Raw genomic sequence first — 12,710 nt, 5'->3', positions numbered from 1 at the left:
GGTGGGCAATGCTTGGAGCTTTTCTACAGCTCCAGGGAAAGAATTATGGGCCCAGATAAAAAGACCTCTTCTGTAAGAATATGCATCTACGTAAAGACTGAACTACAGTTGAGGCTCAGTTGCTACTATCTGCTGACCCAGTTTAATGATTCTACCTGGGAATGCTGGCAGATGATGGGATGCAGGGACCTGAGAGCACACAGGCAGTGGGGATTCCTTTTCCTCCAGCGCTCTACTCTCTGACCCAACATAGCACTTGGCCCATAATGCTATCCAAGAGATTTCTTGTTTCCAAACAAATTGGTCAGCAGTGTCAAAATGAACCAAATCCTCAAGGTGGACTTGCAAGTCAAGCCCTAATGCCCTCGTCCAGCGTGAGAGTGGACTGCAGACTGAGTGCTGGGCATGCCACAGACCTCTGCAGCATGTCTGTCCTGCCTTCAGAGGCTGGCTAGAAAGAAGAATCACGATATCGTTTTCCTAAACTGAGTAGGTCTCTGAGAGTCCCTGTGCTCTGTCTGACTGAAGGCAGATGACTCAGAAATTACTTTAAATTCTCTACTGGAGAAAGCAAAGTTTGCTCGGACTCTGACTAACATTTCGTCATTTTGCCTAAAGTGGATGATCCATCTCTCAAGGCTGCAAATGGTAGTGACTACAAGACATCCATGTGAAATATTAAATAGCTTTTGGCACTAGAAGCAGCTTCTCAAGGCCTACGGAAAGCAAAGGACAGGTTGCTGTAAAGGTACAAAATATTCCAAATGAACGTAAAGGAGTAAGAGAAAGCTTCATCCTAATGTTTTTGTTTATAAAAATAAGTATTTAAATAAAACACATTTGCCAATGAAAAGCTCAACTGAAACGCATCCATCCATCAGGACTTACAGGGTGCAAATAGCAACGTCCCTCCCTAGAGGCACTGAGGAGATCATATCTGCCTAAAGCACCTAGACGCGATGCTCGGCACACAGCACGCACACGACAAAACAAACTGGAGCCACTGTGTGTGGAGAGCGAGAGCAGCGGGGTGAGCAGATGACAGTCCAGGCAGCCTGCACCGTCTCCATCTGCGCACTTACTGGGTTTCAGCCCCGAGCAGCATGTCCACCTTCTCACTGGCATGGTTGCTGAGGACAGTCAGGGTAAAGAGGTGAGTGGCAGAGCTCTGTCTTGAGTAAAGCATTGTGGAAGTGTTCTTCCCTGGAGAAGAATTCAGCTCTTCGTTGTCGCAAGATTCCACCAACAGCTGGTCCCTTAAGGAGTAGTCATTGACGTTGTAGCTTTCTTCACTAAAAGAAAGGGGGGAGGGGGTGGAATGTGTTCGTTATTCAGTAGCTATGGCTGTGACGCTGTCAGATTTCAAGTCCCATTTTTGGAGAACTGGCCAGGATATCCAGAAGGAAGAGAGAATGACCTGGTTTATAACAGGGGTTGGAGCCTGAATTGTATCTTCTGCTTGCCAATCAGTAGACACACAGATACTACGTGTATGGCACACTGTAGTACACCTCAGACAAAAGAGTGATGTATTTTTGAAAACACAAGGCATTCCTTACATGGGTTTAACAATCAGCACAAATGAAAGTTGGGCACTTCTTGCGTACACACTATGAGAAATTCCTACCAAAGACCCAAGTATCTAGTAGGCAACACCATGAGACTTACAGTGCCATTTTAGATACAATCCACAAAGGCTAGATAGTTAAAAAAAAAAAAAAAAAAAAAAAAAAAAAAAAAAAAAAAAAAAAGGATGAGATATTGAATAACTAACCCAATGGAGAGCTTCCTAGGCTTCATTTGCCACCATTTTCTAACTGCTACAACCAGTGTGACTTGCACACACCCTGATCATTGGTGCACATCCCCAGCTTTCCTCACACCTCCACCACAGAATGAAGAGGAGGCTGGAGAAGACAATCCACACTCTGGGTAGGCCAGCTTTCACCTCCTACCCCCAAATGACCACAGCAGAGGATGGAAGCAGAACCCCAGAGGTCCGCTTATAGAGATCACACTTCAGGAATCTGTGTATAAAAGCAGATCCCCAAAGAGGCCTGCCTGCTCTGGCAAAGCACCCAGTCCATTCTCTCTCCCACATGATGGCCCTGGGTTTCAGAATCCACCAGGTTTTATCCTGTTGTGTCCTCATCCTTGCTTATTTCACATCTCCCAGGACCCTTTATTCTGCAGTAAGGCTGATTCCCTCTGGACAACTGGCTCCCGAACACCTCCCACTGTGTACGTCTAGGAGTACCCTCCCTTAGGAAGTCAGGAAAAGTCTGAAGATTCAGGCCCTTTTCTGAACCTTCCCTCTACTTTGTAACAAGTAAGTTTCCTCTAACAGAATCATGGTTCTCTCTAGAGTGGCCTTATCCCCCAGGGAGTCTGCTAACTTCAAGAAAAAGAGTACTTGCCGCTCTCAACAAGGCCTGGACTTTAGAGCTCACATTCTTAGTCTCTGTCCTAATCACAAACTCCTCCAGACTTCGGAGTCTCCAATCCTGCCTTGTGACTCCCAAGCTTGTCTCTCTCCAGTGTTACTTCAGTCTTTCCATTCTATGCACAGCTCCTTCTCTCACTGTGGTCTCTCAGTTCTTTGATCTATCCAGTGCTACCTCAGCCACCAAGCCACATTTATCATCCCATTATAGCAGCTTCTCGTTCATTCCAATAACAGTCTAGACACACCGGCTCTACCTGGCACCCGTCTATCTACCCCGCCAACTGAATCCTCATCCTCCAAACTTAACTAACCCATCAGTTCCTTCTCATTGGCTCTGTGACCTTGTCACCTGTTCGCTAAAAAATTCTACATGCCCCGCACTTGTGCTTGGATGCCTTGCGGTTAGCTAAAATCGTTTCTTGCACAGATGCTTATCTCCCTTGGTTGTACTTGCCTGGCAAATTCCAAATGTAGCTATCTCTCTGCTGTCTCCCATCCTTGCAGATAAACTCCTATTGCACTGAGGTAAACATACATTTTAATATACTCTAGGACCAATGACATTATCTCAGTTCATAGCAAACAAAAACATATGAACTTAGAAGAGCTGAAAGAAAACTCCCGGTGTCCCAATGTACTAGGTGTTAGAGTTCTTCAGTCTGCCTACTTGTGATGTCATTGCTTATCTGCCACGGGGCCATGGCCCTACCCAGGGCCATATAAAAGGACAAACTATCCACATGCCCGGCCTCCCTCTCTCTGTTACTCCTTCTCCCCTTCTCTCTCTTCTTCTTACTCTTCCTGTCTTTCTTTCTGTCTCTCTCTCTGGAGTACCCTTTCCCCCTTTCCTTCTCTCCCCATGCTTATTTAATAAACTCCATATAACATAATATCTGGTACCTTGTATCTATCATTGCCTTAATCATAAATATATAAAATTAGGAGTTTTTAGAACAAAACATTTTGTTCAAAAGTTCTGGGGCCTTCTTTACTCAGTAGTAAATATTCTGCATTGTAAAACTGTCCTTGGAAAACAGGACAGTTTTGTTTTGTTTTGAAGTTTAGTTTGGTAGATTTGCCACTCAGAAACAGCACATACAGGTTCCATCTCTAAAAACAAAATAAACCTTCTGACTAAATCTGCTGTTAGGATCTCGTCTGTATTCACTGCAAGTTCCCATGGCGAGATGATCTCCAAAGCTGTCACGAGGCTGCCACACCCAGATGTGACACACCAGGTCACATCTAAACTGAGACCTAGCATAGCTCGCCTTATACTCAAAGGAAGAAAGCAGGGCAGTGCACTTGCAACTAAACACGGTTGTATCTTTAAGAGATCTTGTTTACTAGAAAGAAACAAAGAAGCCAATTGTTAGCAGCACTGAAAATGTTTACAATGCCAGGACATCTCAGTCATAAATCTAACAGCACAGGAGTCAGGATGTGCATATACACACATCCTACCACCACCACTAACATACGCACGCGCACACACACACACACACACACACACACACACACACAGAGAGAGAGAGAGAGAGAGAGAGAGAGAGAGAGAGAGAGAGAGAGAGAGAGAGACTTGATATCATGTAACTGTACTGAAGTTAAATTAGTTATTTATCCCAGTCAGCTACCTTTAAGGTCACTGAAACAAAAACTGACAAGTGGCTGGCTTACTCTCATAAAATACTTCTGGTGTGTTCTCTTACACACTCATATATAGATATTTCCTCTCGCAAAGTTTCAGAATGATGGCCACTATCGCCCTGCCTCTGAATCTGCTGGCTATTGCATGAAGCTCATTCTTCTGTCAGTCAGCACCTTCCATTGCTCCCCTAGATCAGCAGGACAACCGACTACAGTGTGTGCAGAGGGTGAGGAAGGGAGCCTACCCCCAGCCACAGCTATGCTGCGCTTTCCCACCTCTGCTCACTCAGGTCCCAGAAGGCTGAATGGAGAGGAAAGAACCAACCCTTTTCCTCAGGGAAGTTGACTCTAGTCAGACTTCCCTACGCTTGCTGCCGTCATTTAACAAACATATGGCTGACACAATTTCTGAAACAACTTGGATCATGTAATTAGGAAGCTGAATTGCTCAGAGAAAAAAGGCAAATGGAAAAAGCACCTTCCTTTGCATGAGGGAGCTTACGTGGGGACTTCCTGCCATTGTGTCACATATGCTCCACATTTGCAGCTGCTCAGGCTCCCCGCTCTGCAAGCCGTCTCCAGTCAAGTGCAGGGAGCGGCCAGGCCCACAGAGGTCTGTTGCTCTGGGCCTTACGGAATGTCGACTCTCCCTGTTGAGACCCACTTGGAGTCCCAGTAACCTCTGTCCATACTCTGCTTCTTTAAATTATGATGTTAAACAAAGCAAATATCCATAGGGAAAAGAAAACTATGCTAAATAGGTCTCACAGTCATTTTCCCTCCTGGAATTCTATACTAATAAGTTCAGACAGTGTCTACATGGATGGTGCATATTGCTGAGGTGATGTGACACGAGCCTGATTGCAAAGAGTTTCTTTTTGCTTTTCTGTGGTGCTGAGATTGGCTCACAGGGCCGTGCACATGCTGGGTCAGCACTGTACCAATGAGCTCCATCCTTGCCCTCTCTTTATTAAGCAAATAATTATAAAGCACTTTAACGTCCTGTCCCATAAAGTCCCCAAAGGTTTGGAGCCTTCTTATAGTGGACATTTACTTATATTGTTTATTTCCTTTGGATCAGAAAGACATTTAAAGACTGCATATAACAAATCCATGTTTAAATATCCAAACAACATAGACACATGGAAATTTGCGGCATTTAGCACAGAAATCTGAGCGCCAAGCATCTATTTTGACACAGTCAGTTTGGGAAGGAGAAGGACAGAATGAGGACAAAGGGACACTGATCTACAACTTTGTTCATCTTGGGTTTTCTTTTTGGTTTAAGAAGAAAGTGTCTAGCATTAACTACCGTGGCAAGTTTGGGCAATGAGTATGTGAGGGTGGGATGAATTTCTGTACATTTGACCTATTTGCCAGGAAAGATGTGAAGACTGCCAATGTGTCTGTGGATGCCTAAGTGTGTGTCTTCCTGTCTTACTGTCTGCAGAATACAGCACTAACTGAAATATAACCACAAAGTGACCATGAATTCATTCTAGAGAAAAAGAACTCCATGTAAGAGCTCTCCTATATGTTAATGGCATAGAGTTAAATAGTATGATCAATGAGATTCAGTGAGATAGACTTAGAGACAAGGGTTGCTATGATGACCTGAGTTCAGTACCCAAGCTCATGGTAGTATGGGAGAACTGAATCCCTCAAGTTGCCTTTTGACCTCCACACACATGTTATGGCATTCCTACACACACACACACACACACACACACACACACACACACACACACACACGTAATAAAAAGTTTAATACAAAAATATAATTGACAAACCTATCTCATAACATCAGAAAATCTCTTAAAATATTTATGATGAAGCTTATCAAGATTTTCTATGTGAAGACAACCTTGATATAATAAAAGTATCTGTTCTTTCTAATGTAACATAATTTTAATCCAATCAATACAAATACAAATACAAAAATGGTTTTGTGGGGTGAGCTGAGTAGAGGGGCTAGCTGAGTTATTTTAGATCATATGGGAAAATAAGCATGCAGAAGCAACTAGAAAGACTTGAATTGGCCCTTGGATATACTAAGACATTTATAAATCTATTGCAGTTCAAGAACTAGGCCAGGCCTAGCAAGAGTTGACAGATGGACTAGTGAAATTGACTAATGAATTCATAAACTAATTAAAAAATATTTCAGGACTTAATAAACAATATGGATTGTTTTTCAAATGTGAGGAATTGATGAACAATAAATAATTTGGGGAGATTTGGAGAGACATCTGAGATCACTTTAAACTTTGCAATCCAGTCTGTTTCCTTAAAGCAGGTTGAAGCCATAGATCGGTTATGTGCAAGTCTAAAAGAGTCCTAAAAGGTGGACGGTGGATGGCAGGACAAGTCAGGCTTGCTTTCTGGTGAGAAACGGGCTTTTAGGTATGCTCTGACCTTCTGGAGGAGTCTCACCTTGACCCTTATTAGTGATGATCCTTGATATCTACTCTTATTGCCCAGAAAAGGGGGAAGGATGCTTGACTGAAATGGGTCCATGGGGTGAGGAAAGAAGTATTGGCAAGGAATGCCAAAGGTTAAGTCGGAAGCTTACCTACTGCTTTCTGGAAATTACTTGTACCTTATACACAGTTCTAAGAACTCTCTTACATGGATCGAGTACAATTGATTGGAACCTAAGCAGACTTTCTATTATTCCTTTTATATAAAGTTAAATTAAGAGAAAACAGTATTAAAGAGATTTCTCCAAAACAGCACAACTCCCAGTATACACTCTCAGAGTAGTGGCATGGATTTTTTTTTAACCTATTCATTATGTTCTTCCCATAGGTTCTGTTTAAAACATTCACACAGCCTCTGTCCTAAGGGGGGAAAAAAAAAACAGAAAACAAAACAAAACAACAGGAGTAGTAGCTTGTGATTCCTCAGACCAGCACTCACAGGCCAGGGAAATGACATAGTTCCCTAAGGTCACAATGGCCCAACATCCTATAAAATGCAGTGCCCTGGGCTCTGCCATTGTTCTTCTGAATGTCTGCGCAGTCACACAAGTGACTCAGGTGGCATGCATCTGTGCCCTTCTGACATGCTTTCCCCTCCTAGTGCCTTCCATGACATTTCCCAGGCATCCTTCTTCAGACCCATTCTTCTACAGCCATGTATTTTCTCCCAGGGATGTCATGTTTCTGCCATTCTCCCAGAAGCATTGAGGCCAAGAGAATACAGGATTTCAATAAACAAAAAGAAAGTCTTTGTGTTTTCCTCCAGGGCATGCGCAAGAGTTCTTTCTTCCTCTGCAGATTTCAACTTGGTTCCCCCCTCGCTCATTCAACAGCATGATTTCAAAATCCCTACACTTGCTTTGGTGCTTAGTTGGCATTAAAATACTCCAGCCAGACATTGCTGAGACAGGAAACATTGAGCAACGCTGGAATTTATTCCAAGTTAAGGGATTAGAAAACAAACAAATAAACAAAAAACAAAACAAAACCCAACTGATCTATCTGATTGAGCTTGATTTCATGTGGCAAGCTTGGCTTAGGACAATCTTAACAAAGTTTCGTGGAGTTTTCAGAAGTAGTGGATTCAACATAGTAGGTAAAGGTTACAGATCTGACTCAAAAGGTCTGCTTAGGGTTAGCCCGTCCCACACCTACCTGGCCTGTCCCACACCTACCTGGCCCGTCCCACACCTGGCCCGTCCCACAGCTGTCCCGCTAACCTCAGCAGGGTTTCAATCCTCTCCAAGCTTCATTGCGGTTATCTGTACAAAGATGGCACCAGGTTGCCATGGGGATGGTATGAGATAATATGTGCCTTTCCATCTTCTTGTGTATAGCCCTCAAAATAACTCACTCTTGGCTTATACCAAATGTTAGCTATTATTTTTGTTTTCCTAGTAGAGTCCTATCTATTTAAATTACCTAAGAATTTCTTAAAGGACTGATAATTACATAGTCCATGCAAATGGACAAATGGACTAAGGAGGGTTTAAAATAAATACTAATATCAAGAGACTCACAGTTTGCCAAAGAAGGAGCACTATTTACAAGAAACTGATTTCAAATAACCTTACTTATTCAGTTCCTCAAAATAGCTCTCAAGACTAACAAACATGCCCCACACTTCCTATCCATTGTCTGGAGAATAACAAAGAGTAGAAGTGAGGATCTCACTTGCTGGTAGAAATCACAACATCTGCTATGATTAACTGACACCCCCAAAGCCAAGCCTGCAGGACGGCCAGATTCCACAGCCTATCATCCCTGAGTAAGAGGAGACAAGCAGTTCTAAGAGGTTGCAGGCCTAGCGCTTTCTACCTGCCCTGCCCAGGATGCCCCATGATCAGAGAACAGGCAGGCAGCCGCTTCCCTGAGTAACAAGGTTACTCCAGATTACAGGAATCACCCCCCACACTCCAGTTTATACCAATGGAAATGAAAACTGCACAGTCGGGTTGTCCTTTACTATCCGGAGGGCACTGGTTGCAGGAACCTTCAAAGATGTCAAAATCTGTGGATAAGTTATGTCCATCTACAGAGCTGTATATTTGCCTGTACCTTCATATACCATTTTAAAAATATACTTTGTATTATCTATAATAACTAGCACACTATGAAAATAATTGCTATGCCATACCATCTAAAGGGTAACAATATGAAAATGTCTGTACAAGTGCATTACAGCAACCTACACACCTTATTTTCTATCTACCCCAGGCTGAATTCATGGACATGGAGGTTGACTACAATATGAGTGCTACCAAGTCCACAGAAAGAGATGGTTCTAGAATCACACCCCCAACACACACACACACACACACACACACACACACACACACACACACTCATCATTCCCATCTCTTTGTGAAGAATGAGCGTATGTCACTACCCCGCCTCCCTTGATGGCTGTAATGGGTAATGGGGAAAGACAGGCATTAATTCCTAAATCACTCCAATTTCAAAGGCCATAACTTCAGGCCTAGTCCTGCAGTATGCCACGGCCTTCAGATGTGAAACATGGCTTGAAGATTTTACACTAGTTTTTAAACAGTGAAAAAGTACAGGTGAAATAATTTGATTTATGGCAAGAATTTTTAGAGAGATATATCGATCACTGAAATTAATATTGATAGTATCAGCTACTTCATAAGGCTTACTGAAGATGCTATGACTCTGTGTGCACTATCTTACTGAATTCACATCATGAAGATGACATTATTCCTCACACTTTATGGATAGGGTTACTAAGATATGTTCGGGATGTGGCCTGGTGCTATGTATTCTTTTCTTTCCTTTCTTTCTTTTTTTCTTTTTTTTCTTTTTCTTTTCTTTTCTTTTCTTTTTTTTTTTTTTTTTTTTTTTGGAGATAGGGCTTTACTGCATAGCCTTGGCTGTCCTGGACTCTTTGTAAACCAGGCTGGCCTTGAACACATAGCAATCCACCTGCCTTTGCCTCCTGCATGCTGGGATTAAAGGCCTGCACCACCACCACTCCAGCTGGTGTTATGTATTCTAATGCTAATTACTGGCCCCCAAGATCTGGTTGCCACCCAGAGTATATCCTCACATACATCAAGTGATGCCGTGTACGTGACTTTGCTCGCCAACACTCTCTGACTGGTTAAATAATGTAGCTGACAGCCTGTAACTGGGCAGAAAAGAAGTAGGTGGGGCTTAGGCTCCTGGGCTTGGGGTCTCAGAGAGGAAGGAGAAGATGTAGCAGGAGGAGGAGAAGCTGGGGAAGGAGGAAGTCCCCATGGGGCAGTGCTGATGTCAACACATAGCCACATGGCCTGAAGGAACAGAAGCAGCCCACGCAGAAGCAGTGATGGCAAGTAACATGGGCTGTGTAGCTGGGAAATAGCAAAATAGCTTAGAGGGTTGATACCTGCCCAGTTATGGTGTCTTGAAGCTTTTATGAAACCAAAGGTCTCTGTTCGTTTTTTTGTTTTTATTTAGAACTAACTAGGGTAGAGAAGCACTCTGGAAGCTAGTATCCAATTCCACAACAAGATACTGAGGAGGCTGAAAATGCCTCGGGCAAGGTCACATGGCCAGGAACTGAATCTAACTCTTTCTGACCCCAGGAATTGATACTGTGATGCTGTGAACAGGGGTAGCAATGTCAATTCTTCTTAGAGGCACAGAAGAAAATACTTCGTGATATCAGTGTAATAAAGAATGTGGGGCAGAGAGGAAAAATAAAACAAAGATGAAAATCATTCTTTCATTTTTCTCCCATGTCACTGTCTTCAATTTAGAAGCAAATGCTACAATGATCAGCGTGCTTAGTGTACCTGGAGCAAAAATGATTTGAATCAGAATTCTTTAAGGTTGATTTCCCAAGAAATTTATTCTGCAGAGAAAGACAACTTACATCAGGTGGCTTCAATTTCTATAACAGGAAAAAACATTACCATGGAAAAACTTATGACAGGATGGAACCAGGTCAGGGTACCAAGGAGCCTACACTGCCTGAAGTCACTGGACATTCAAAGCTGATGAGAACCAAGTTCCAGTGTAAGACCGTGACCTCAGGATGGTGACCTCGTGGCCTCACAAAAGGCAGTCTATCTTCTAAACCCCAGGGCCTTGCCACAGATCTGAGTTATGTTTGTAAGACCCAGATTTTAGGAGTGGGCAACAGGCAGAGGGATCCCCAGCTTTAAGGAAGGAAGCACTGTGAAGGCAAAACTCTTCGCACCCAGGTCGGGAATGGGAAGTGTAGTGGGAAACCTGCAAACAAGATTCACTACCAGTTCCAGGTGTAAAATGCTGAAACAAGCATTAAAAAATGGGTGTACCCTTCACCAGGAAGAGGAAGACGACATAGGAGACAGAACTTTTTTCCAGCTATACATCAAACAGAAGAGTAATAATCAAAATATCTCAAAAAATAATCAAGAGAACGAATTACCTAATTTAGAAAGTGGGGCTGGAGAGATGGCTCAGAGGTTAAGGGCACTGACTGCTCCTCCGAAGGTCCTGAGTTCAATTCCCAGCAGCCACAAGGTGGCTCACAACAATCTATAATGTGATTTGATGCCCTGGCTTGTAGGTGTACATGCAGCCAGAGTGCTGTACACATAATAATAAACAAGTGAATCTTAAAAAAAAAAAATGTCTTCCTAAAAAAAATAAATAAAAATAAAAAGTGGGCTTGGGATCTAAAAGGTAGCTCTCAAATGAAGAAACAGAAGTGTCTAAGAAATGTGTTAAATGTTAAGCATCTTTTATAACTAGGGAAACACAAAGTGAAAACTACTTTGAAATTTCATCTTAACCTCGCCATAAGGGCTGCTGCCTGGTATTTTCTTATCATTAAACATAAAAGGGGGCAGAAAGAAACCCAGACTCCAGATTAGCTGCGGGTAGATAGGAGCTGAGCTCTGGCTAATGAAGGCCCACCTGATTCCCACCCCCCATGCATCATGTGAAAACCAAACATCTCTATTGTTTGAGCCACTGTTATTTGAGAATTCTGCTGAAAGCCTAGTCAATGATCTGACAATGAGTTTCCCAGTGAAGAAACGAGTACACAGGATTTCTCAAGCCTGTTTTGTTTCTCTCCTTTGCTTTGGGACAGCAAGTGTGAAAGGGTGTGATAATTCAGTATTGTCAGTGCCTAAGCGATATTACATGAGGACACATTGACTGGTAGCCTAAAATGTTAGTCAATACTATAATAAAATATAAAAAGCAAGTAAAAATTGCCTCTGTGGATTAGTTTTACAAATAATCTCATTTTGTAAATCAAAGCTATGCGGCATTTACAGAAGTATATGGGTGATGTTCCAGAAAATGTCAGAAGCCACATTGCTAACAAGACCCAGATTTGCTTTTATTAAGAGTAAGTAATCATGGTGTTTATTACCAGCTGGGGATGTAGTAGAGTGCCTTTCTGCCATGCACAAAGTCCTGGGTTCCATACCAAGAACCATATAAAGCTGTGGTGGTTCACACCCATAATCCTAACACTGTGAAACTGGGGGCAAGGGATCAGGAGCGCAATGGCTATAGCAGCACAGCCTCATAGATGTGGGGAAAGGAAGGAAAGGAGAGAAGAAAAGGAAAGAAAAATAAAGAAAAAAGTGAAAGGGAAAGAGAATGAAAGTTTATTACTTATTAAAGATAGTAACCAAAACAAAAAAGACATAAATGCCTTTCCTGAAGTCTGAGCCAAAGCAAAGCTGAATGACAAGAACACACAAGGGAAGAGTCACAGATACACACAGAAAGACAAATCCACACAACAGCCACATCTCTACTGCCTAAGACACCAAGGCTGTGATTCAGCACAAAGCCCCAGGAGAAAGGATCTGGACCACTGTAACATCAGCAAGCTCCCTAGGACCAACTGACATGAGGAAGAAAGACAATGTGTACACATTGTGGAGGGCAAGGCCAGACTAAGCCAGATTCCAAGATGCTCGAGACAGGAGGCAGAAGGAATAGTGCATCTAGGCCATGGTGCTTCTGTTTAGCCATCTGGGTGTTTGAATGAAAATGGCCCCCACAGGCTCACAGGGAGTGGCTGTGGGTATAAAGGAGCTGAGCTCTGGCTAATGAATGAGCCTGGATTCCCATTCCTCACGTATTATGTGAAAACCAAACAGAGCTATTGTTTGACCCAATGT

The 12,710-nt window shown here is 42.8% G+C and overlaps 1 protein-coding gene across 1 annotated transcript in view; it reads right to left on the bottom strand.

The window, feature by feature from the left end:
* The window catches only part of Arhgef26 (Rho guanine nucleotide exchange factor 26), a 112,991-nt gene that overhangs the window by 12,605 nt on the left and 87,676 nt on the right, over positions 1-12,710 (bottom strand). The window contains exon 11 of the mRNA XM_051157239.1: positions 1,083-1,292. Coding sequence (XP_051013196.1) covers positions 1,083-1,292 — 210 coding nt within the window. The remainder of the gene's footprint in view (positions 1-1,082; positions 1,293-12,710) is intronic.

The sequence above is a fragment of the Acomys russatus genome, chromosome 15, assembly GCF_903995435.1.
Source record: "Acomys russatus chromosome 15, mAcoRus1.1, whole genome shotgun sequence".
Taxonomy (NCBI): domain Eukaryota; kingdom Metazoa; phylum Chordata; class Mammalia; order Rodentia; family Muridae; genus Acomys; species Acomys russatus.
Note: the sequence above shows the minus strand (reverse complement) of the source record. Positions and strands in the feature narration are given on the sequence as shown.